At 40.9% G+C, this 27,832-nt stretch overlaps 1 protein-coding gene across 1 annotated transcript in view; it reads left to right on the top strand.

Moving 5' to 3' along the window:
- Window positions 1–27,832, top strand: part of diaph2 (diaphanous-related formin 2) — a 356,685-nt gene that overhangs the window by 205,561 nt on the left and 123,292 nt on the right. Inside the window, 4 exon segments of the mRNA XM_068715129.1 lie at window positions 1,909–2,003; window positions 15,537–15,638; window positions 18,138–18,377; window positions 23,506–23,635. Coding sequence (XP_068571230.1) covers window positions 1,909–2,003; window positions 15,537–15,638; window positions 18,138–18,377; window positions 23,506–23,635 — 567 coding nt within the window.

The following is a 27,832-nucleotide window of genomic DNA, read 5'->3' as shown; positions in this document are numbered from 1 at the left end:
CAAGAACAATCAGGTTTTCTCATGTCATTTGAGGAGTTAAAGGAAACCTACAAACATTCCAATAAGCACTTTTTCATAACCTTCTGTTATGTTTGTCTTGTTTTGTTATATATTATTATATATTTTAAATTTTCTTGACCTTGTTTGTTTGCCAGGTGAATTTGTAATATGAGGGTGGAAGTGCCTCCTGTAATTCTCTATTATCATTCTGTTTTCTAAACATAAAAACAATCACAATTGAGAAAAATACATACAAATAATCAGCAAGCAGTAAATCATTTCTAGTCTTGAGAAGATCCGTTGCTAAAACAGAAGCAGAAGCCAGATTGGACATGTTTGTATGTTAGAGGTTATACACATTATACACATACTTTATCTCTTTTCAGTTTGACATGGATTTCCTTATAATATGTTTACTTGAGTCTACAGTAAATGTAAAAAACAATAATAATAAGTACATGTGTGCACTGTGGCTCGGCATACATTAGAGATTCTTTGTAGAAGTTCACACTGTTCTCTTACTTATCTTAAACACAGTGGTGCTCCTCCAGCAACTACATTGCGCCTAATCAACATCTAAGCTTCAATCTTGGCAGCTGGATGTACAGGTGCAGTTTTGTTGCCAAAGTGTGGACCAAAACTGCACCAACACACCTCCACCTGCACCCCTCTGCTCATCACAGCACAGTTGGGTTAGCGTGGAGCCAGGACCAGACGGGTGCAGGGTGGCCACACCTTTCACTGACAGAGCTCTCCAGCAAGTTAAAATCCACCTGCTACTGAAGACGGCAGCGGAAGTTGATTTCTCAGCCCGTAACTCTCTACCTGCCTCTTCTGCCCCATCTGTATCTACTTCAGTTTGTGATTTACAATATATCCCAGGATTACTTTTGACAACCCTCCCCAAGAGAACATTGCATCCAGCTGTTGGTTTCATATGGGGAGGATATAGGACATATTGAGGTGACACTAATAAATGTATAGCATTTAGACAGCAAGCAAGGATGACACGATCCATTTGATGAAAAATAGATCCCAATCAGGAAAACGTCATGCTAATGAGGGGAAGAATACATAAATATAGATCACAAACCTCTTCTTCCTTCCTCTTCAGTTCTACAATTCTGAGTCACCGGAAACCTGAAAGCCAGAAAGGTTCATGTTCGGTAAATGAACCCGTGTGTTATACCTCACATCAAAAGCAGTAGTCGTGGTATGCCGCGGCTATGTGCTCAGTGGATGCGGTAAGTAGCCTGTGTGATACATAGTCATACTGTGACACAAAAAAAAAAAAAAAAGAAAAAGAAGAAGATGCTCTGCTTCTCCGTTTGCTGCGCGTCAAATACAGACATCAGGTCCCGCTGCAGCAGCAGAATAGCAGCTGTTGAGTGTGTCTCCTCCAACTCATTACCAAACCTCCACCTGTGACTTCCACCTGGATACACCATCAGCTCCAATTTCCACTGTAGGCACCCCCACCTGAAGAGTGAAACACCCACTAGGCTGTCCCCCGAGGCAAATTCAGTGTGTTTCTTTGTATTCAACAAAACCATATAGCTCTCCCAGACGACACCATTACCGCTACCACAAGTACAACTAGCTTACTGTTAATAATGTTGTCATTATTGTTCACTTTTTACGACTTTGTATGCCGTGTGACTTTGGCACCTTTCTCTGTTACTGGTAAATCCTGATGTTTTCCTTTTGTCAGGGTGACACAAACTATCCTGTTGAGGGCCCAGAAAGTGTATTTGTTTTTCCAAGTGACAAGTTAGGTCTGTGGTCATTTTGTCTGAGGAGCAATGAGTGCTGGAATGTCTCTTTGAACCCTGCGGTCTAATAATAAAAAAAAAATAAATAAAAAAAAAAAGGGGAGGAAATGACTCTCTTCTCTCTCCATCACAACAGCAATTTTCCTGGGCTCGTTCCGCCTGCCTTATGAAGAGATCCGGGACATTGTGCTGCAGGTGGACGAGGAAAGACTGAGCGAATCACTCATCCAGGTAAGACTGATGTTCAGTGTGGTGTGTTAGTTTTTCCGCACACACACACACACACACACACACACACACACACACACACACACTTATTTTTACCCTCTGAAAAAACGTGTGCGCTTTGAGTGGCAGCGGGTGAGAGACACTTTCTATACACGTTCATGTGAAACAATTATTTTTTTTTTTATTTCAGTGTCTGGCGGTTAGCCTGGCGACCCCATTTTACACCAACTATGGTCCGTATTTGGCACAAGTCTGTTCCCCCATTCTCATGCAGACCATAGAGACCCCCCCATTCATCCTCTTATAATGGATGATGAAGGACAAGGCTTGGCAAAGTCCCCCCCCCAACTCCACCCTCCTTTCCTCTCGCCTTTGTCTTAGACCATAATTGATGAGCTTCCTAAAGGCTACTTGTTTTTTTTGTTTTTTTTTTGCTCCCATTTTATTTCTGCTTTTCTTGTCTCAGAAAGCATTAATTGAAAGCAGGACGGCTGCGTCTGAGGTAGCGATGCACCACTCGAGAGCACGAGCCTCAGCTGCAATAACAGGAGCCGCATTGTCCTCGTGTTAAGCACTAAAGCAGTGCTGTTGTCTTTTGTTTGTTTTGTTTCAGAAGTAGGAGGTGTACATTTCAAGAGTGAGCTGCAAATGGAAGATTTCATTTCAATACAATAATGGCAGTGATGCACTCTTTGTGTGCAATAATGGTATTTTTAAAAACCAGCTGGGCATCATTGAAGTTCAGCTTTCAAGCTTAAGTTCAGTGGTCTTCCCTCTCTTAAAAAAAAAGAAAAATTCAGTAGGTACATACATTACCTTTGAATTGATATACAGTAAATGTCCTTTCCCACCTTTTTCCAACACTTGCACAGGAGCTCGTCTACTTCTACCCTCACTGGATCCCAGGAACTTAAAAGGTGCTGAGGCAATATATATTTAGATTTGGCCTATCTAGAGAGCTACCATGCAGGACTATTATTCTGAGCTCTGATAACCTTTAATTGGCTAGAAATCTGTCAGAAAGTACAGAGTGTATGTTACGAGATGTCAGACCCCCCCCCCCCCCCCACCCCTTGCTTTGTGAGGGAGAAAGGAAGTCAAGGTGTTGACCTTTTCCCACCTTCAGCCTTTCCGTAGAAAAATACAAAAAGTGTATATCTGCCAGCAAGACAGCTGTGTGTCGTGTCTCTCCCCCCCCCCCCCCCCCCCCCAGGGCCTCACTGCACATATGTAGTCTGGTTGCTTACAAGGAAAAGAGCCGTTGTAAAGGGTCGATATTGCATAACTTTGTAAAATGTAATCGTATATTCTGTTTTTAGGTTTGCTTCGTAACATCTGCCTTGGGGACTACAGATGAAAAATTGCCTCTTGGCCAACTCTGGTGCATTTACAGCAATGTTTTTATTAACGTGCACTGTCCCTTATGAAATATACCAATGAATAAAGCCAATCAATCAGACAGCTAACATTAACCTGGCTTTGACCAAGCTACCGACACTAAGCTACTATCAAAATTCAGCTTGCACAAAGTAGACACAAGGAAAATGGAAACAAAGAAACAAGCTACTCCACCCATTCCCTGGTAATGACCGTGATTCAGTTACTTTGATACAGGCGTCCGCTGCACCCTTCAATTTCCTTTTGTTCATTGTTTAACAAAAAAAAAAAAAAAGCGTTTGAATCAATAGTGTTGGGGATATGACAGGTGGTCGAGGATAAGTACCAACAATTTATTCTTTCTACATGCAACCACCTTTTTGTTTGGGTTGCAATTGGCCCAATCACTTCTTCAATTCTCCTTTTTTAATAAAATGTGAAGCAGGACGATGAGGCCGGTTAAGAATAAGGAGGGCTCGACAAAGCTCACGAGAACAAGTGTGAGTCAGCAAAAAGCATCTGGGAACCAAGTGAATGTCACAGAGAGCAGGGGGAGGCGGGAGGACCGACCGAGTTAACTTATTGGTGCAGAAGGAGCGCACATCTGGCGAGTGTGTCGCTGACGGCTGGATAATGATGCCGGAGACAGATTCAAGATTGGACTGGACAATGATGACAACACTTATTATTATTATGATTAGTAGTAGTAGTAGTAGTAGTAGTAGTAGTGCTAATATTACTTTGCAGTGTACCATGTCTCCTCCTTTATGTTTAGTGTTAGATAAGATTGTTAAGTTGACCACAGTGTTTCTCCATTTAGTTTTGTTATTTGTAATTCTGTGTTACAGAATTAAGCTCTAATCCCAATACTTTAATTTACCCCATAGTTCAGTTCTGCTCTTGGTAATTGTTTATTTCAAGGGGTTTAACTTTACTTGAATTATATTTAATATGTGTCTGAACAGTGTTGAATGCTTTAGACTGTGTTCTTCCTCTATAGCGTATGTACTGTAGTGTTTTCAAAATATATTCGTGTGATGCTGGGAGCAGTAGGTTATGGCAAATTGCCAATACGTCCACTAGTGCATATTACTGAATTTGGCTGCCGCACAGTTGCCAGCGTGGTTTTTGCTTCATACGAAGAAAAGCTGAAAACCCTGTTTGACAGCACACTATTGAAAAAGTTGAAAACGTGTTTATTCTCAATACTACACAATAATGCGAGATACCATTTGGCAAGAAAAAAAGTTTAGATTTGTATTCATATGAAAAAGGTCACAGATTGTACACTTGGACAACCCCCTGCTGAAATAAGAGTTAAATGATTATAAGCTAAAATGAGCTCACAAATTAAACAAGGGAGTCAGAGACGCAGGCCCTAAGAAATACAGTACAGAGGCACCGAAGGGGAGCAAAGAGACGTCCTGCTGGGTGACACAGTCCTGAGTGTGGGCTCCATCTGCACTGTGCTCATCTACACTCATTATGCTGATTAATCGCTCGACACCACCCACTCTCAGCCACACGCCAATCACCATTTATCCACATGGACAACTGCACACACACATAATGAGTAGGAAGATGCGTCTGGATGGCTTGGGCGATACTAAAAGGAAACGCATTTACCATCTTTTGCTAATGTTAGAAGGAGTCGGCCTGAGATGTGAGTAAGTAAACACTGGAGTTGAAATGGTGAAAGAAAGGAGATCCTGGACTTGTTGCAATATAGGCTTTGATCAGCCGCTGCATAACTACTTAACGGCGCCGCTGTGTAGTTGTAAGCTACTTTTTCACAGTTTCGATAGCTTGTTGCTTCTCTGTTGAATAATTGGAACATATGAAATAGGCTTTGCCAAACAAAAGTGACCCATTTGATGCCAAATGTCTCAATGCTGAGTAGTTACTGATTCACCTACTACTGCAACCTTTATTGACACATGCTATGTCAATGTCGATAGCTATACACCGCTATCAGTAGTTAAATATCGTTACTCATATTTCATAACAAAGGTTGTTGGGTTTGATATCCTTTTCTCTTATGGACTGAGCGTATGTGTAGTTTCTACACAGTGTTGGGTATTAATGAGCGCTCCAACCTTGAACAAGTCATACTGTATTGCACCTGACAGCTCCACAAAGCTCTCCTGTAGTCTGGTACTCTAATGAATCGCTCTGACAAACAATGGCTCTGTTTTAACTGACCGCGTAGGAACATAAAATCCAGCCAAGTTCAAAGATCTCCCCTTTTGCGTTATTTCGCAAAGAGGAATGACAAGCGAGCGGGTAATTGATACATGCAGGGAATAGCGAAAATGGAAGGAAGCAAGAGGTGTTTATAATGCATCTAAAACTCTGTAACTCAATCTTATTATCTCCCTTCTCCGTCGACATGTCTAATGTAATGATTTGTCAGCAGAATGTGGCAGTGTGCTGGCCTTGAAAGTACCCCTACAATGTGTCACCCTGGCGTCGCGGATATATAGGAGTTGATTGGCTCTCCTTATTCTGCATTAGGGCCCATCAACGCCTCCGAGATGATGTACACATCCCTGAATGCTGGCAGACAGTCCTGGGCCTCACCATTCATCCAGACTCCACATGAATCCTCTGCATGAATCCACACTTATTTCCGTCCCCATGCGACTAGCGTACAAACACGCATGCGGCGAGTGCGTATGGATAGATGCTGTCTGTCACGCCCTCTGTCTTCGAGTCCCCGCTGAATTTTCTCATTTATCATTTAACCAACACATGCATGTCAGGTCCACGCAATCTCTCTCTCTCATTCTTTTCTTTCTCCATCTCATGTGCCTCCAATATTCCTAGCGCTGATGGACAAAGGGCACCTTTGTGTATTAGGTCAGCTTCATCAAATTCAAAAACAGACATCAGAGCCACCCCGCCACCATACCCTGTAGAACAATGAGATGAAGAGGACAATGGAAGACAATAACGAACGTCGGCTCAATGAAAACAGATCGAGCCTCAGAAAGCTTGGCAAAGGTCTGCTTTTAAAAGGGCTGACAGCCTGACAAAGCTATTCATTGCTATTGTTGGCTGGCAACAGAAGCTACAAAGGACGGTTCTGTAGCGCTTGTTCGTGTGTGGGGGGAAAGAGTCAAACACGTGCTCTTCGGCTTCAGGTGTTTGGTAGCATCGTGTTCTGGCGCTACATAACCTACTTCTCTTTAGAAGCACCCCGGCTAAGTGTGCGTACCTCACTCGCCTTGTTTGAATCATGACGTATAGGCATTCCTTTGGACCTGCTGCTGTCATTGACTTGAGTTCGCTCTCCTTTGGCGTTTTAATCTCTCCAAAAAGTGCCAAAAGCCTAGTTGCCCCAGGTAAAAGGCTTAACTGGCATGCTAATTGTCTTTGGTCCCATGCTGCATTCCTGCCAGTGGAACACAAGGAGGCCAAAACAATGGCCAGATTATTAATAAGCACTTGAATTTTGTTATGGTGTATTCAACTGGTACACATGCGGAGGGTTGCTCGTAATGGTTAACTGGAAAGGTGACTGTAATGTGATGAGCTGGGAGCATACTTAATTGTAGCTTTGTCTTATAAAATGTATTAATTACTTGTATTATTTAGCTATTTTAGTGTCATTACTTAAGATTGTTTAACCACAGGCCGTAGATTTTATTCTGTTCTGTTCTGTTGTGGCAATGGTCCCTAGATTTATTTTTTTGAAATAAGTTCAAGTGGCTGACAACGTTGTTATTGTTGTATTACACATGGTTTGCAGTCTCTGGGTGGAACTGTGTCCAAAGGCGTTCTTAGGAAGATTTCTTACTTACAGTAGAAAGGGATTAAGTGGTATTGGTCTCCAGGAATTTAGATTAATGCTCAGCAAATGTCCTTTCCGAGCTCTCCGAGCTCGCTCCTTTTTGTCTTTCTCATGTTGTTGCTCTTGTGCAATTATTCTACCGGACTACCTTGCATTCCCTCATTGCTTAATTGGCTCATCTTGGGAGATGTTACAACGAAATTACAGTTTACACATTTAAACATGTCCTACAGTAAATGTCCTACCCTGTTGTAATGCCCCCCCGGCAAATTTAAGCTCTTTTTTTTTTTAATCAGCTTTTCTACCTCCATCATGCAAAAGCAGGACATGGCTCCTTGTGCACCATAGATCCGGTTTGGCTCATCACTACATTGACCTCAGTGGATCAGAGCTAATGCACGTTCACAAAGTTTATATTGTTGGCAACTTAAGTCGGCCACTGAAGTTCAAAAGTTACATCAAAATACCAGCAGTGAAGTAATTCAAATGCAGCCTTCTGCTGCACAGGTACTGTGTAACTTGATTTAAGATGACCCACATCCAGCTCATGCCTTCAGGCTTGCCAGGCTTTTCTCAGCTTTTTTGGAACACGGTTTTCCAGTGCACTTAACTCGCTTTATCTATTTAAAACAAGGGCTTGACTTGAACCCCAAATAAATTGCGAGATAGAAAGGCTGCCATGTAAGTGGGTGTGGGTTCAGTAATATTTAAACTATCCATATATCTTGTATTGTAACTCGTGAGTCATTTATCTTAACTAAAGTTTGCACTCGAGTGCTTTACATGTGTTTCATGGATATAGTGTAATATGTTTGAAATGCATAATAAGCAATCTCTGTGTTTTAAACGTTCAAATAAGTCTTGAATTATGAATTGAACTATGTCCATAATGTCTTTGTTTGTTGTCCAGCTATTATGAACGGATGCACATTGCAAAACTGGGATTGGGAATATGCAGAAATTCAGGCCCACAGGCCAAACGTGACCTGAACCAGCTCCATGTAGCTGAAGAAGGAGAACGATAGGAATCCAGGGAATTAACAAACCGTAGACACAACACGGACTGAGGATTTATTTCGAGCAAACAGTAAAAGAGCAGAGTTGTAGACTGCTGCAGAGCAGCTCTTGCCCGAAACGTGTTACGTGATCTAGCTGCTTGAAACGAGGGAGTCATCACTAAATGTTTAAGCACGCCCCGTTTTTTGGTGTGTGTGGTAAGCTAACTCTAGTCAGTGGATGATACGTCCCTGGGGGCTTGTTTTGTGGAATATCAAAGTGGCTTCTTAATGTTTAATGTCTGCCAGTGTATTTTATATTACCCCATCTCCTTTTCAAAAGGAAAGGCTAATGACTAATACTGCACCGCCGCTATTCATTTGTAATTAGCAACGCCCTATTCTGTGTGCAAATGCGCTAATATCAAAGAAGTGTAGATAAGTGTCCAGCATCTCTTGTATGTAAACTCAGCATGTCTTAGTGAGTATGTGTGTGTGTGTGTGTGTGTGTGTGTGTGTGTGTGTGTGTGTGCGTGTGTGTGTGTGTGTGTGTGTGTGTGTGTGTGTGTGTGTGTGTGTGTGTGTGTGTGTGTGAAAATCACAGTGAGCGCTCATTGGCTTCTGGTAAACAGTGGGGAACATTTACATTCCGTTTATGATTCACGATTGAGCAGTAGAACGTCGCACACGTTAAACAAATGTCTGCAAATCCCGATCAAGTCAAAACGCTGGAAAAATAATATAGTTGAACAGGAAAAAAAAAAAAAAAAAAGTCACAGCATGATGCGTATTTGTATAGTCATATTATACCATATGTAAGAATATATCGCTGGGTCAGACCAACACCTGTTACAACATATTTTTTCATCTCCGTGACCTTTGAGTTTCTTATTTCAATATGAGTGTAGTGGTGAGAACTCACCTACGTGTCTGCATGTTAGCATCCCTTAGGCCCCTTATCTTCTGTGTGCACCTGTTGATTTAATATCACATGTGCAGTTTTCATATAAATTACACATATATATATATATATATATATATATATATATATATATATATATATGCCTTTGTAGACAGTGTGACTATATAATTACAGTTTATTTTCAAATCGTATCAAATGACATAGTGTCTCACTTTAAACTTTAATACGCACTGACGTGGTTGTCTCACAGTAAACATCAGCATTATCAGTTTTCGGGCTTTTGCACTACTTCTCTTCACCTCACCATGGCAACAACCTTTCCTCACAGGTCTCACAGGAGTCTCTCGTACTAGCCCTGCTTGTTATTATTGTTCATCCCTCTTGTCAATCACACGGATCACCACGAAGCTCATCCATATGCATGAGGCCCGTCGTCGCACGTCGGCAGCTCATTGGCTGCGGGGTCTGGCGGTGCCCATGCCAGCCTTTGTTCTGCGCTGTAACAACAGGTGATTGTAACAGCCTGGCACATTGTCGGGCATCATTTGCATGGTGTAAAAGTGCACATGTGGGGCAAGGTGATAAGTGTTGCTGTGCAGAGCGCCTGTTGGATTAGAGCTTAAGCAGGAGGAACGGGATCCCCCTCGGGCTTAATTGTGGTTTATTTTGGCACACGGCGCATAACTGTCTTCGGCATCAAATGCTAATTTAACAATGAAATGCGAAATACATTATGCTGATTAGGGCTGGAAAAATAAGACAGAGAAGGAGGAGAAGTATTGAATAAACAAAGTAAAGGCAGGGGGAAGGAGAGGCGCGGCTTGGCCCAGCTTGGTACAACATCAAATGTGCTTTAGAAATTGATGGCCAGGACCTCAGGTGCTACATGTACTTTTCACCGATCATCACCACGCTGCTGATCTGTAGCTACAGGGTCCAAGCCAGGCACTCGGTCTTCAGGTTGCATATTGATTAAAGCTCTCTCACACACACACACACACACACACACACACACACACACAGACACACACACACAGACACACACAGACACACACACGCGCATACTTACAGACAAGTTCATGCACAATACAGCACAGCAGTAAAATTTTGATTAGGTGGAGTCCATGCAGCTTCTCCTCAGGCACTCTGGGTACTGTGTTTTCTTAACCGAGTAAAATTTGTTTTCTGTTTTCACTCTCCAATTCAGCGTCTTTGTTTCTGTGACAGATGGCACATCACTCACAGAGACGCTCACAGACAGCACACTCCACAAACAAATTAATTTCTATTACTGTTTTGCATGCTAGCTCTCTTCTTATTTGATTGACAGTCTCATCATATACCAGCGCTGCATAAGGATGACTGTATGAGACATTGTTCGAAGGAGAATAATCCCAAATGAGAGATGATTTTGAAATGCAGTGCAGTGGAGTTCCTCCACTTCTTTTCCACCTGTACAACTTGCATATTATGGCTCGTCTTCGAGTCTTAAGCGAAACAGTTTTATCAGTGTTGATATCATTAAATGAGCGTATATGTATTACAATGTTGAAGCATATTCCCCTTGCAGTTAATATATACAATTCATCTCTAAGTCCTGAGGGCTCACAATAGATTCAGGTTAGAGTGGAATACGCTTTCAAAAACACTTTGTTTGTGTCTCTCTGTCTCTTGTTTTCTTCTTCTTTTCGTCTCTTTCTTCACCAAATCCCATCTCTGTGTTTGGCTCTTCTTTCTTTATGTAAACCCCCCCTATTTGCTCGGTTAATTTCTCTCTTAATCCTGCTTCACACCTTCACAATCTAAGTAGGCGCTCAGGTGTGCATATTTACGAAAAAAAATAAATAAAAAAAATCCTCCATACTTCCTTCTAAAAGACACATTTAATGTCACAGATAATCTGTCAGGTTTTCCAGCCCCAACCCTCAAATTAATCCCCCCCCCCCTTCTATCTCTCGCTCAACCTTTTTTTTTTTTTTTTTTTTTACCTCCCTCTCACTGCGTTTGTGTCTTTCTTTCTCAGACTACATTTCTCATTTGGTTTAATGCGATTTTAGAATCTGCCACACTCAGTTTGTTGCCTGTCAACACGTCACTGTAGCTTTACTCACAGTGAGGTCTGAGGTGTAGATTCTGTAAGACTACGACGGCCTAACTGTCGGCCATTGTTTAACATATTTACCTGTTGGATAAGATTCTGCATTTGTTGTTTGTTTTCCTCTAATGTTGAGGTTAAATGTCGCTTATATTCATGAAGCATGTATAAGATAACCTGCATTGTTATTGTAAATGCTTAACAAAAACATATATATTTTTTTTAATTTTGTTGTAAAATTAACAAAATTTAATCGAGACGAGGAAGCCAATATTTCAGAAGGTGCTGCGCTCCATTTTTACTGAGCATTATCTGTCAAAACTGTCCCCATTCTCGTAAACAAAAACACGACTTGATAGCCTTTGTTCCACATTCACATATTCATATTTCAGTTCTGTGGTAGTAACCTTTTGTTTGAGACGGGTGCTGTCTTCACCCACAAAACTATTGTGCAAACTCTTTTCTCTTTTGACTCTTAAGCTTAGTAGAAAAAAAAAAAAAAAAAAAAATGAAATTCCACGTCTTTTTTAGAGCTGTCAAGCGTTGGTTTCAGAAGTTAAGGCTTGTAGGATGTTGAGAAGTCTGTCTATTATTTTGTTATTGATTCAAACTGAAGTCTTCACTGATTTGCCACGAGCCAGGTAGGGAGCCTGCTGAGGTGTCACGGCAGGGAGGTGGCACTCCCACGTTGCTCCACATCACGAATCATGGGCATGAGTACCGCGTGTTTCTCTAGCTCCCAAAATTGAGGAGAAAAATCAATTAAAAGGAGAAAATCACATCTGTCAAGCGCATGGCAGACATGGCTCCTCTTTTGTCTTTGTTGTAGACCTCCCATAAGCCTAGTAGAGAGGAACACAGTTTACTCCGATCATCTGTTAGACATCAGGGGATTTCTTCTTTATTTAACCCGTCTTATTAAAGCCTTTATTGCTCTGAGAAAAGCTTCATCGATTGACGCGTCTAAGATTAAATCTCCACATCTCTCTGCTTCTTTTTGTTTTTATCACTTTGACATTACTGCGTGGAATATGCTTCTCCGGGCTCTTAACTATATTTCAAAAGGCAGGAGGGTCATAAACATGGTGCGGTACATGTTACATGTCCTGCTCCACACAACGCGGGGCGCAATTCAACTTGGCTGAAGATGGCACAATGTCATAAATAGAGACATGTACAGCAGAGAGCAGAAATAGTTCATGATCCATATGCGGTGTGGCACACACTTACCGACATTCATTGTGTGCTGAATATCAAAGCATTTCCACTTTGCACTACATCAGCACCTGCTGTTTTTAACAGCGTGCAGCGCTGTAAACTGTATGGTTAAGTGTGTGCCGGATACATGCTTAATACCCGCTCTTTTAAACTCGAATCACTGGAAGCTAGTTGACAGCAGCAGAGATCAAAGTGTGGAAGCCGAAAACCCTACAGATACTGTCATCTTCTACAAATGTTTAGTGAACCGTAACCTGTATCTCATTACTTTAACCTCACGACCGCTTCCACTCCTGGAGTTCGCCGTTCACGGCCTGGGAAGCAGTAGGGGGAAATATTCCAGTAATATTTACTTTACATGGTGGTTTTTTTTCTTCTTTTTTTTCTTAAGTTGGCCTGCTGACAGTACATCTGTAATACATGGATTTGAGTATTTCTGTGTAACGATATCCTCAATCTGTTTCAGAAAATGAAGCAGCCAAAAACCGTTGTCTGGACACTTGACGGTTATTCTTTAAGTTGAAAGTTGACACATTTTGACAGGCAGGCACATTGTATGCACATAGTAATTGGGGTATTTTCCCACTGATGGAAATGAATTGTGCTTGTGCATATGCTATTGGACTAAGATTGATTATGATCTTTCTACTGAGCATGTTCTTGATTGACAGTTACTAATAATACATATTTTAATGATCACGCCCAGGATTTACAAAAGCCAGATTTAGTGAGCCCGATGAAGATATGCATATATATATATATATATATATATATATATATATATATATATATATATATATATATATATATATATATGCATATATAAACACACACCACTGGAAATCTTTTGAACTGTGACAGTCAGCAGATAAAGAATAAATGTAAAAATGAAGACCATGACTGTTGTTTCAATGGAGAGGCAACTGCCATGCACTGACCCTGACAGCATGTCTGATAGACAACCTATTGAAAGGAGCAGAATACTGAAAAAGGTACCAAACGTTGCCGTTCGCTTTGCTGTTGGACAGCTTTTTCTTGGCTCGTGTGCCGATGTGTTGCGCCTTCATCGTCGCCCAAAAGCCGGTAAACGAACGCGTAGTGTTGCTAGCGTACTTCCTGTAATCTCTCCTAGACCACTGTGTGCGTCTGGTGGCCTGTGGTGAGGAGTCTGGCCCAGCATCTTCACCCACGTCTCCCACATTGCCACACATATGGTGCTGCCTTTGTGTCAATTGTGCTCTATGGGGTCTCTAATAATTACCGAGATGACAGACAAATGAAATGACAAGCACACGGTGGATTCGATTTTCCATTACCTTGTCGTCTGTCTGCGTTTGTCGGAGGATTTAGCTGTAGCATTTTGTTATAATTTCACCGCAAAACTTCCAATCCATTCTAATGTAATTACAAAAGCCACTTTGGAAATGGCAAATCCAATGAATGTTAGCAGTTCTGTGTGAATGCATGTCTCTACGTGTCATTGTAGTTTCCTGCATGCTGACGAATGAAAACAAAGTTGTTTCCCAGAACAACATACATTATAGAAATGGGCTGAATCACATTCAGTTTCAGAATAATGTTATTTTTCTTGTGCCTCTCCCTTATGAAGAAGTAAGCGGGTACACTGTATGAACCAGCATCGGGAAAAGTTTCTTTACAAAGGTCATGAGTGAATAATTAGCATTAGCTTTGTGCTGAATACAAAATATATTCATTGCTCTCAACCAAAAAGGAGAATAAAAAAAAGGAAACCCATGTGCCCAGTCATCATTTAACTCCATAAATCCATCCTTACAAATCCAATTTACACCAATATGTTTCTTTATTTTTTTTTTACTTTCTTATATCATCAACAATCCTTTCTGCTTCAGCTGATATGATCAAAAGCCTTCATTATCGCGGCGCCATCGCTTGCCGCAGACCCTAATTGGAGCTTCAGCAAAAGCAAGCAACATTTGATATAATGGCTCCCTCCCAAACAGGAATGCCAGGCCTGCATTATGGCTTACTTTTTATTTTTTTTTATATTGCTGCATTCCCTGAGGGAAGGATAGAGATGTCATCATTAGTGGGCCATAGACACTGGCCGTGGTGCCGAGGTCTATAGAGTGGTCAGCCAGGGCCGTGGCCCAGCAGCAGTGTCTACTCTCTGTTTTTCTTGTCTGGGCTCCCATCTGGTCACGTGACCCTGCGCCAGTCTGCTCCCGCTGAATACATTTGGGGAGCTAATGAGGAGGGAAGCTTTGTGAAGACCTGGGAAAGGGCACCTCTTCCTCTTATTCTCCTCTGAGGGGAAAAAAAAAAGGAGGGAAAAGTTGCTGCGGTCAATTTTATTAACTTGGCTGACCTTCACACAAACAATTAACATTTACAGAAAACACAGTCCCTCCCATTATCTTCCTCATCTTCATCTTAATCTTCAACCTTACCACCAGCAGCATCCTTTTTTTTTTTTTTTTTTTTTTTTCTGCTTCCGCAAGGGGGAATTTCACAGGCAAGTATAGCAAATTAATGGCAAAAACCTGTGCATGTGCTTTCAAGACAATTGCAATGTAGCGTGGATTATACAGTAAAGGTCAGTTATCCGAAGGTCCCTGACATGTTCGGTAATTGGCTAAGGGCCACCACAGTCACAGTAAAGAGCCGACAGTGAGCAGTGGATTATGTGACCTTATCTACTCATCCTCCTATCAGACCACCAGGAAACCTCCATGCATTCTCACTGAAACCGGGTCTAATAAAGATAGAGAACTCAAAGGACGTTTTCCCATATAATCCGTATTAATATACCAACGTATGACGAGCCTTATTGTACATTACAGTGATTGTTCTTCCCAGGAGCACACGCTTGTTTAATGGTCGTCCAGTTAGCTAACTCTATAAGGTGAACAGGATCACTCACATCAGATTTGCTTGGTTGGACTCTACTTCTCCTGCTACTGTGTAAGTTACCCTGTCATCCTTGTCTGTGAGGGGATTTTTTTATCCTGACATGGACAGAAAACGAGATTTGCATTAACAGTAGCTCTCTCTGTGTTTTTGCCTGTGTGTGTGTGTGTGTGTGTGTGTGTGTGTGTGTGTGTGTGTGTGTGTGTGTGTGTGTGTGTGTGTGTGTGCGTGCTCTCCCATTTTGTAGAACCTGATAAAGAACCTGCCGGAGCAGAAAGAGCTAAATGCGCTAGCGGAACTAAAGGGTGAATATGAAGAGCTAGTGGAGTCGGAGCAGTTTGGCATTGTGGTGAGTATAATTTCCTGGAGACTACTGGATCGCCCCGAGAGAGTACACAGTACACACAATCATACTCCCAGTCTGCTGCAGTCAAACACTTGCAAGCATGCACAGTTGAGAAATTCACCCCCCCCACCCCCTTCATTGCTCGCTCTCTCTGTCTCTCTTTACCTCACAAACACACACTGAATGTTAACACCTTTGTCTGTCTTTGTCTTCCTCCATCATTGTGTCATACACTGTTTTCTGCAAGGGACCAGGGAATTAAGAACTAATTTAGAGGGATACCTCTAGTAATGTTTAATTAAAACAGCTAACAATATAAAGGGCATATTAAATAGAAAAAGTTAGCTTTTTTTTTTTTTTGCCACCCAACATCAATATGACAGCGGCTACGTTTTAAAAACTTTTGACTCTCGCTAAGAAACATTTAAATTGCTTTTGATTAGCAATCCGCAACAGGAACTCGGTGGACGCCATATTTCTTTAACGTCAACTGTCAATGTTTCCTCATGATAAAACCATACCCTAAGGCTATGAATCATGTCAGTTAAAAAGTCCTTTGAAAAGCCTGCTGATGTTTCAACGCTCCTCTGATTAATTCTCAATGACCGGCCAAAGTTTTATCCATCGCATCGATAGGATACATAATGCTGTGAGTAACACATTTTAAATGCAGAGTATAGCTCTCGCAATGTAATCTATTTTTTTTTTTTTTTTTTTTTCAGTCATCAAAAGAACTAGGTATTCCCCAGACAAATTTGATTGATTTGATTAGAAAGTAATTACAGACAGAATTAAGTAGGTAAACATTTGTTGGCTATCTATTGACATATCTGAGCTTTTAAAGTTAATCGTGAAAAGTTTCACACATGCTCAGACTGCGTCAATTATGCAACTTTTTTTTTTTCTTTTTCTCACTGACCTGTGTTCTACCTGGAGTTCCACCCATAAATGAGGGTGACTGAAAAGGCAGAACCGTACTGTAAATCAGTTGTAGAAGAGGGGAGGTACATCATCAAGCCGTCCTGACCTTTCCACTTAGTTACAGCTATAATTACTTTTTAATTAACTGCTCTTCCCATCCATTTACCAAGTGAATACACAGCACTTTAAACAACTGTAAAATGAAGTGTTATCTTTGAACTTAACTTTACATCGAGGTCATAGAGGTACATTACATGGATTTACAAAATAAATGTTCAATTAGACCCAAGGGGTCGCAGATGTGCTCCAGCTCCCCGGCTATCTTCTTTATTTGTCGAAGGCTTCTTTGCCTGTGTCTTTTAGGAGATGCAGTGACGCAGCGGTGGCAGTTTCCCCGGTGATCTCACCAATTCTGTGATCACATACCTCCCCGCTGATGAAGTACCTCCTCAATGCAGAGCTATTTAGTTCCCCTGGGAAATAAGCTGCGTTCAAGCTTTTCCCTGCCAGATCTGTCACCAGTGTGGCTCGCTTTCATTGTGATTTCTCCTTATTGTATACAAATCAATTCAAGTGAGGGAGAGAGAACGAGTGTGAGCTTTATGTGTGTATGTGTTAGTGTGTGTGTGTGTGTGTGTGTGTGTGTGTAGGTGGGTGGGTATGTTTGCGTGGAGGGGAGAGGGGGGGGGTTATTTGACAGACAACTTGCCCATACACATGAATATTTTCAAGCAGTAATGAAACTTTATGTGTTGGACCTGAAGGTTGCCTCGAAGCACCGGATTATGCGTCGATCTGTAGAACTCGTCTGTGGTTGCCGCTTTGCCACATATCTTACACTCAGAACCCTATTTGTTTTAATTCTCCTCCCATTTCCAGAACTATTTTTTTCCTCTTCTTCTTTTTTTTTTTCTTTTTTCTTCTGGCTTTAGTGATTCCACTCGTAAGCCCACAAGTATTGATTGAGGCTGTTATATTATTCATGACAAATCTGTTTAATGGGAGATTCCTTTATCCATATGGAAGTCAGAAGGGAGGCAGGAAAGAGGTTAATCCTATTCGCTAAAGAGGGTAGTTGATGTTCCATTCATTAAAACTAGTTGTAGCCGTAATTACACTCAACGTGGCGGCGATGGCAAGGTTGCGCAACTTTATAGGATTTCCGCTCCCTCGCGTTATTAAACGTTAATGTGGAAGCCCACATTCTAAAGGAACTTGGAAATAACTGAGATAGAGAGGAACAGAATTCATGTCAGACGGCCGCAAAAGTCACGATTGTAAATCTCGATTTGCTTTACTATGGAACCATTTCCTTCAAGTGCAATTTGCCTGTCGAGTGAGCCGCGACTTATCAGTTTTTTGCTGTTTACTTTAGGTTTTTAAAGGGCAGATCACAGAAGTAATGGACATGCTCTTTCCCGCCCTGCAGAGAACATGCGTGTTTAGTTTGAAAATGAATGCCAACGGTAGCAGGTGGCCATGCTGGGCTGCTCTCACTATAATATTTCCAGGAAAGCAGTAAATGAGAAAGCACCACTACTTTGTTCATTGATTTCTATTTTCTTTCATTCATGCCCTCAGATGAGTTCAGTCAAACTCCTGCGACCGCGTCTCAACGGCATTCTGTTCAAACTGACATTTGAGGAGCAGGTGAATAACATTCGGCCGGACATCATGAATGTGACATTTGCCTGCGAGGAGGTGAAGAAGAGCGAAAGCTTATGCAAACTCCTGGAGCTGGTGTTGCTGGTCGGCAATTACATGAACGCCGGCTCGAGGAACGCCCAGACGTTTGGTTTCAACATGAGCTTTCTCTGCAAGGTAACGCACCGTCACGCCGCACAACCCAGACGAACCCCATGCTGTGAAGATGTCTGAAACATGAACTGACATTAGCATACGAGTAAAAAAAAAAAAATACATACATTTATTTATGCATTTGTTCATATTCGTTAGAGGCATCGCGCAAATTAGGTTCAATCCGAGCCGCGGGAGATCACAGAGAAGTGTTTGTAACACTCACTGCAGGGTTGCAGGTGCATGAAGTAACATGTGAAGCAAATTACCATTTTTCACATTATTGTCGAGTGCATATTTTTGACGAGGTATATAAGTGATTTTTCTGAGGACAGAGAGAGATTGTGCCGACTGATTTAAGTAAACACTGTACATTGTTCCACCCCACAAAACAGTTTGGAGATTTCTTGCCTCGTAGTGACATCTTCATACATGAGTAATCTTTATAACTAAATATACAAAAGGCAGTTATCCACATAATCTCAGTACATTTAGAGAAAACGTTCTCCACGTACTACACTGTATCACACGTTTGTCAGGCGGTCATCGAGATGTAATTGTATCATTTGAAGGTATACATAAATATGCAGGCATACAGTCAGACTTGTCCCGCCTCCATCAAATGCTCTCAGATAATAAAGACAAGATTTGTCGGAAGGTGGTTTAACGAATGTAAACCCGAATCTCATGATATTCATTTTGCCTCAGAGTTCTTAACGGGGACTTGATCTACAGTTACATATCAAATGCAAAAACCATGATGAGGCGTGGAGCAGAGTGGAAAAAAAAGGCAGCAGCTGTGTCCACTGACAGAGCATGCAAAGAGAGGACAGGCAGCCATGCAAACACAGCTATACTAAACACAACCAAGCTCTTGTAGCAGACTTGTTCCCTCTCTCTCTCTCTCTCTCTCTCTCTCTCTCTCTCTCTCTCTCTCTCTCTTTTTATATGAATTTGTTTGAGCATTAGAAAATCTGAATAGAAACATGAAAAATGATATAAAACTTTCTCAATTGCAAAAAAAATACGTTTTTACTCATGCATGAGGTGTTTTTTTGCCTATATGTGGAAAAAGAGCTGATGAGCTAAATGGATTATGGAAATGCCTTCGCAGAATAAATTTGGACGCAGCAAACATTTAACTCATCTGTCTCTGCTGTGAGCTTCTTTTAGGACATAACATACCAATGCTTGTCTTTGTCTCCAGACAATATGGAATGTGACCTCTCTCCATTTCTCTTTAGTAGATGTGAGGGACAAGGCGACTTGTTTTGTTTCTGGTCACTCTGTTTACTGGTGGTCTACAGCCTGTACCGCCAACTTCTGCAACATTTAAAAAGTTTCTTGACAATTGAATAGAAACATGACGAGTGAAGCTTTTCTTCACGGTGTTCTGAGAAAGACAAAGCTAGAGTTGTTTAATGGCACGAATAGCATCAGGATCAGGATTGACCATATTGATCTGAGGATGATTTTCTGCAATACCGCGTAAGCGCATGTGTATACATATTTGGACATATATTCTTAGCAACCATATGTCTAAGACAACAGTATATTTATCTTTTAATTGTCCTAAACATTTGAAAATGGCACTGTTGTTGCTTCCTCCGCCCAAAATGATTGTGATTGGTAAAAAGAACAACAAACAAGCCAGAGTGATGATGCTGCCTTGAGCTAGACCATTGATTAGTGCTGACACAGCGCTGTGGAGATATGTCGGGCTATGCAAAAAAAAACAAAAAAAAAAACAGGAATAGCTACAAAATCAACAGCATGTCAACAAATTAGGATTTTATTGTGAGCCAAAACACGACTTTGTTGTTGTGTCCCTTTGAAGTAGTTACGGCAGTATGGTGCTTTGTAGCATAAGCAACAGTATTCGATGTCTTATCTAATTGATGATGAAGCCGATGCCTTTCGAGAACTCGTGCCGGTTGCTGAAGAAAGGGCAAGCCGCCCCCAACACTGCCTTAGATTGGCAATCAAGCTGTGGGGATAAATAAATTGCAAAATCCATCTTTAAAGCAGCCGGTGTAAGATTTCGTGACACTTTTGGAGGCGTTATTCTCAAACTCCCTGCTGTTCGGAAGCAGTGCTACAATGGGTGTAAGCATAAAAACCATTATGTGAAATAGATCAGTCATGTTAGGTTAAAAAAAAAAAAAAAAAACTCTCAACATGGGATTTTTTTTTCATATGGGAGACCTAATTGCGAATGCCAAAAAGCCACACTTAACACACGTTATGAAGCCGGCTATCTTGCAGGTGTGGAAAAAAGGCGCTTTGGTACAGTGAATCCAGTGAGCCTTTGGTATTCCTGACAGCTGACTGAATCAGTGTGGGGTGTCAGTGTAGAGCCTGGTAATGCCTCAGGAGGCTGATTGGGCCATTATAGATGGACAAGAAAAAAAAAAAGTCTGCTTTCTCACTTTAGTCAATCAAGTAAATGGCCCCCCGGGTGGCAGGTCTAGGGTACCTAATGGGCTCATCAGTGAGGAGGAGGTTGATGATGGGAATGAGCAACAAGGAGGAAGGGCATAGGCTGACCCGTCTTTGGCGTTCCAACTTCAGCCCTCCGCTTACAGCCCCGCTGTCCTTCCAAGGACACCCAAATCTCCCGGGATGGAATATATATATATATATATATATATATATATATATATATTCCTCAAGCCGAACATCAGCTCTGGCTTCACAAGGACAGCGGTGAAATGTGGATTTCATGTCACTACAGCTCAGCGTGAAAAAAAAAAAAAAAAGCATGTGAGCAAATGTTCACGATTTGTGTACGTATGCATGCATTTCACAGAATACCTGTATTGTAAGAACATTGCATAACAATCCACAGCAGATTATAGAAGGGAATAATTGCATAATTGGATGAATGGATCAAACCATCTGCTGCTTGACTGAAAACAAAGAACTAGTGTTTCTCTTGGGTTTTATCCCAGTCTTACTTAAGGCGGGAAAACACTTCTAACATGCTCTGCGTTATAATTAAGACCGCATGGCAATGGTGTGTGTTGATTTTAAGTCGAACAGAATGGGCTACCTGTTACACTTGACTTGGAGTCATCTACTCAAATTCAGTTTGACTTTCTCATCTGCTCTCAAAATGGCCACGGCACATGTGGGAGCTGATATCACTCTCTATTCACAGAGCTCATTCTCAGCAGTGGCCTTGTATTTCTTTTTTTTCCTGTTTACAATATATACTATATGTTCATTTTCTCCTTCTAATGCAGCATAATACAGAGCTGTATGAGCAAGGATACAATGTGTTTGCCCTTACCTGCTGCTCCATCTGCAGAAGTTAAATTGAGCAATCAAGGGCCGACGATTCTTCCGTTAGCGCGAGTGCTCTATATTCCCACCGCCACTTCTTCTGTTAGTAGTTAATTATCGTGTTATTTATTTATATTCGATCTGGATATTCAAGTGGAAGTGAGTTTGCTTGTAATACCTTGCCGGTCTAAATGATGAATATATTGGAATGCGTTGCGCTAACTAGTTAGGGATTTGAAATAATGCTACCTCAAGGCAATTTATGTTATGAAAGTTTGAATGATATCACTGTTCGGGAATTTGCTTTCGGCAAAACATTAATGAAGAGGCATTTCCCATCTATTTCAAATGAGCAGATTTGTTTGAAGGAGCGCATGCATTTATTTACACTCCATCCAGCTCAGCCATTAAAACATAATGGGAGAGGACGCACTTCAAGTAGAGCGTTCCATTCCTTTTGGCTTTTAGCACACACTTGAAATGGTCGGGACGCCGGATGGACTAGGATTAATATCAGCCCCGGACTTTGACGTAGACCAGCTCCCTTCAACCTTGTGCGTAGATATTCCACAGCCCCTGGCACAGTTCTCACGATACCGAGGAGCTGGATCGACTGAAATTCCTGATGTAAAATAGTGTGAAAATAACATCAGCACCTTGGGTTTTATGTAGGATTCCCCCTGCCCTCACAGAGACACCAGAGATACTAGCTGAATGTGTTATCTCAAGTCTCTCTTTGCTCCTGCCGTATAAACCGGCTCCCCTTTGTAAATTATGTAATCATCTACCTAAATAACCATTTTAAGTGTTTCAATTGCATGTAAATTACATATAACATAGCATAAAAATGGGCAATGTCCATATGTGTGTGTGTTACACATTCCAGTGTTTCCAGACGTATGCACCTTTTTTGCTTGCACAGTTTTTGGGTAAAACAATAAACAAATTAGAATTTTAAATCCGTGAAATTAAATTGTGAGTGCCCAACGTGATCAAAAAGATTGATCCTCATCTAACGAAAGTATGTGTGTGTTTGTGTTTACGTCTGTGATTGTTTCAGTTCACTATTGCCTAAATGTGTGCGTGCAAGTGTGTGTGTAAGTGTGTGTACACACGTGTTTGCATGTTCTCGTACGTGGGCATGTCCAAATGCAGGCTGTTTACAGTGAGGATATTGTCAGTAGGAGTACACAGAGGTGGCTTGTGATAATTAGTTTACCCAGCATGCCATTCGAACAGCATGGCAATCACGGTGGGGAATGAATATGAAACAAGTTTGATGTGGAGACTCCGGCTTCTGTGTCTGAACACATGCATGCACACACACACACTCACACACACACACACACACACACACACACACACACACACACACACACATACACACACACACACACACACACACATATACACACACACACACACACACACACACACACACACACACACACAGAGATACTTGGCAAACACAGTACAGTACTTCCATTCAGACTTCCGTGCCACACTGTTTTATTCTCATGGGTGCGCCATGATTTTATGTGTGTGTGTGTGCACTGTACGGTATATGAGCGTTTGTTTTTCTAGCCATCTGTCTTTGGATGCGAAAGTGTGTTGCGTTTCATAATGCATCTTCATTTTATTAAGTCTTCATCAACTGCGTCTCTCTCCAGTCCCTCTTTTGATACTGGAGATTGATTCATTATCTCGGTGTGTACCGTACCCACCAGAGCCCACAGTTGTTGCCATTATATATGCACCTTAATCATGAGGCCTGTGAAGTACATTGAACGCATAAATGAGTGTAAAACATCTGGATTCATGAATTATTTTCTTTTTAAAAAGTTATTTTCTTGTGTTTTTTTTTCAGCTACGAGACACTAAATCCATCAGTCAGAATACAACGCTTCTTCATTTCCTCGCCGAGAAGTGTGAAGAGAGTCACCAAGAGATTTTGAGGTTTCCGGACGAACTGGAGCACGTGGAGAGTGCCAGCAAAGGTATGTCTCCGTGTCTTTATGTATTGAGGTCGTTGCATATCAAAATACCCACGCATACATTACATAAGCACCAACATCATCTGGTAATGAATGTAGCCCGTACAAGGTTATGGGACTTTACTGTGAGCGATACGACTACCGAAATACACCAGTAAATGCATTTCTCTATATATTCATCTTATCCACATATTTTCACCCTTTACTTATCTATTTCCTCCCTTGACGGCGGCTGGCTCTCTCTCTTTGTGACAGGAATAGAGTTGTTTGTTTGACCACGCTGTCATTCAGCCTGTCAATAAAACTAATTCCACTTTAAATCTATTCCCGGGAATTTGGTGGAATCCCTGAAGGCTTATTTACTTTGTTAGCCTCGTAATTGGTTATTTAATCTAATTCAACTAATTATGCACTTGACTGAGGCTGCCAGCCATTGTGTATAAGTGGAATGAATAGTCTCACGCGCCGTATATATTTAGATGTATATATTCGCAAATTTTGAATTCTATCAATTTGTCATTTCATGGAAATGGTTTATTCAAGACGATGCCAGTTAATTGACTGAGGACTCAGGAACTAGTGGAGGAGCAGGGCCTGAGCGCACCGAACTCCTCTTGTTTCATTGGACATCACGTACCATTTAACAAGGTTTTCAGTGGGACAGTGTAACAGTGAAGGAGACCTCCTGTTTACATTGTGAGACATAAAAACACACTAACATGTCAACTAGAGGAAGGGTTGCTATGTTTGAAAAGGCCAGATACCCTTTTCAAATATCTCTCTCTTATTTTGTACCATTAAGACATTTTTTTTTTGGTAGAACTTATGTGTTGTTTTAGTTGCGTGTTGAAGCTAGTTTTAAATGAGAAAAGCGTAAATCTCTGCTGACGAGCCTCTAAAAATCTATTTCATCAGATTCACTTTGAGGCACAAAGACCAGAGGCCGTGTTCTGGCCGACTCCATGTCTTTGAAAAGCTTTTTTTTACTGCCTGTAGAAACAGTAGAGCATCACTTAATTATTCACCACTGTCTTCAGATCCTCTACAAGCTTTTGGTTTTTGTATCAGGTAAACTGGCTAAGGAAGATTAAACAAAGCGTCCTTTCCATCTTAAAGCTAGGGTAGGCAGTTTATTTTAAAAGCATTTTTGTTGTATTTATTTACATTCTCTTTACATCCTGAAAGCATTGAATACATGAAATGCTCATAAAATAGAAAAAGAAAATCGGGTATATGTGGCTGACGCAGGCCTGTGATAAGCCCGTCCAGTCATTTCATTCAGCCCGTATGAAACGACTGTCCACCTGATCGTCCGTCTCCGTCTTTAACCGAAGTCTTCCACAAGGCGAGGGGGACAGAAATGTCCCGATAACAATATATATATACGAGCTCGACAGCTGTGAGAACAAAACAATAGCGATGATTGTTGTTTAAGTTCATTACGGTAATGTTAGCTGTTTTCTTACATGTGAATAAAACATAAGGTAGGAGGCCTGGAGGGCTGGGATTTTTAGTTTTATTTGGATACTTTAAATTCTAGCTAGCACTTGCTGGTTTCCCTAAAGTTGCCTACCCCTGCTTTAACAATGTACACTAAAAGACTTAACATTAGTCTCTTACCTCAACCCCCAACTTCAATGACTGGAACGCCTTTAATGCCGTAACATTATCTAGTCATATAGCCACAGTTTAAAAAAAAATCCTCATTGATTATTTGGAAACCTGGAAGCTGTTAGCATGGCAACAACCCCTCTTACTGGGCTTCATATTATAATGATTATACACTGCAATCAATATCTGCGCTAGCACTGCATGAGCAAATACTAAAACAACATAGTACGTTTACATCAAAAGCATAAAATACCACATCTAAGACATACAGAAAAACAGCTGACAGTAAAACCTGGATTAAACATATATTGTTTTAAATACTTGGGTAATGCATCTTTTTGAGAACAAACCTGTGTTTAGCATGGTTATCTGCATGTTATTTCTTATTGTTGAATGTCAAGAGAGCGATTACAATGTAATCAAATGGCCATATACAATGGTTGGAGCTTGTACAATTATTGTGTTCATTGATAAGTGCAATCAGGCCTTGGTGATTTACCAAGGAAATCATAATTTGCCTTGCCTTGATTGGCTGCTTCAGACTTTCACTCATACGGCCCACAGTTTCTCTAAGAAATTGGATTGCCACCTCAATCATTTCACCGACATTCAAAACGGTGTACGTTCGTTTCCCACAGTAATTCTAAAATGTGAAAATGTATTATACTGCAGATCTGTTCGTATTTCAGTGAATGATTTTTGTTAATTGCATAATTGATCGTTCCATTTTGTTTATCGGGGCCTGCTGCAGTATGAAGGCGAATAACTGGTTATGTAGGGAGGAAGGGGCTGTTGATAGGAGCAGCACACTGGCCTGCATTGTGGATAGATTACTTTATTGAGCAGAAAATAACTGTGTATGTATTAGTAAAATAAATATACTCGGATATTCATTAAACTTTTAGCAGCTTAAAATGTTCTCACAACCAAACAAAATGAAGACCTAATTGTTTGTCTAAAAATACATGTTTTCCTTTTCATACCGTAGCACCATGAACTGCAATTTGACCGCAAATTATTTTAGCATAAAGGCAAATTAATTCTAGGTGCTAATTAAATTAAATGAATATCTGATCTTTGTTATATTACTATGTGGGCACAATTAGTTTTTTTTTTGTAACACAGGAGCCTCTCAGCACCCTTATCGCTCCATTACCATACCTAAAAAAAACATCCTTCCAGAATCAGTACCGTCACAAAATCACCAAACGAGAATAACTACGTGTTTATTTGATGTGGACTTTATTATTTCACAAAGATAATTTGCATGCAATCTACCCAGTCTTGTCCGCGGCGCTACTGGAAGCGTTTTTAGGTTTTCTGTTAAAAAAAATAGAGCAAAAGATTGGAGGGAACACATTAAGTAATTATCCTGGAACTATTGTACTATAATACTCCTTTATAATCATTAGCTGTGGACAAAGTGCCCGTCAAAGTCATGTAATGTAATGCAGTGAGGTCTTGTTCAATATAATGTAGAGCAGCACTTTGCCTTCGCTTTCTTTGATCTGGTCCTCTTGCTGGTGTCAATGGCTTCTTATCTTAATTACCTTCATCAAGGAGGTTGTTAGCAGCATATGTAAAAAAAAGAAATTATGAAATACTTAAACGGTCTTCATGAAATTTGTTGAAAAGTTTGGCCATGGGCAGTACCGTAACAGAAACATGTGATTTTGCTCCCGTAGCTGCGTCTATGGTGTGTAGATAGATACTGAATTGTAAGTCGCTTTGGATAAAAGCGTCTGCTAAATGACCGTAATGTAACGGGTCTGGCCATGGGCTAAGGGACATTGATTCATTTTCCTTCGTAGCAAAAGGTGTTCCTTTTAAAAGCATGTAGAGTTGTTTCAATGTCCTTTACTTTGCATTCAAATACATTGTGTGTCTTGCGAACGGCAGTGCTTCTAAAAGCATCGCTTGTGGAACGATGTATAACAGACAAGGACATGTACACGACCGCATTTATAACCAGCATCTCCAGAAGCACATTTCTTCACCTGCTAAAGAGTCATTCAGGCACTCCAAATCTCTCTTTTTTTTAAATCAATAGAGCTTGTGGAGGGACGCGATTGTTATATAACATGAAGGTTACTGAATTATACGTGTTGCACAGTACAATATCTAACCTAGATACTGAGTACTGTATCAAGTTTAATCTTGACACCGGTGCAACCATATTTTTTTTTTTTTTTTTTTACCATTGTTAAGATAATAAATGGAAACGTCCAACCGTCCAACCCTGACCACACCACATGTAATATGTAGGGTAATACGATATAATACAGAGCTGAATTGATTCGATTATTTGTAAGAAGTTGTTGAAGTCTACGGCAGCGGAAGGTTTGAAGCAGTATATCTCCAACTGTACTAATCCCAAGGTTGATAGTGAACATCCAGTCCCTTGGTCTGAACGTATTCTATTCCAGCCCATATACACGCAAACATGTATTCTTCTGCAGGATGAATTTCTCAATCTTTATTCATATTGCCCATTTTTTTTTTTTTTTTTTTTTTTTTTGAAAACATCAAGGTTGTTGCCTAAAAGATCCTTCGCCGCATTCAATCTATCGACTTCCTTTGTGATACGGA

This window comes from Cebidichthys violaceus, unplaced genomic scaffold, assembly GCF_023349555.1.
Source record: "Cebidichthys violaceus isolate CVI_PGR_0920_01 unplaced genomic scaffold, fCebVio1.0.p SCAF_2, whole genome shotgun sequence".
Classification (NCBI taxonomy): domain Eukaryota; kingdom Metazoa; phylum Chordata; class Actinopteri; order Perciformes; family Stichaeidae; genus Cebidichthys; species Cebidichthys violaceus.
The sequence above is the reverse complement of the archived record's forward strand: the minus strand, read 5'-3'. Positions and strand labels throughout refer to the sequence as shown.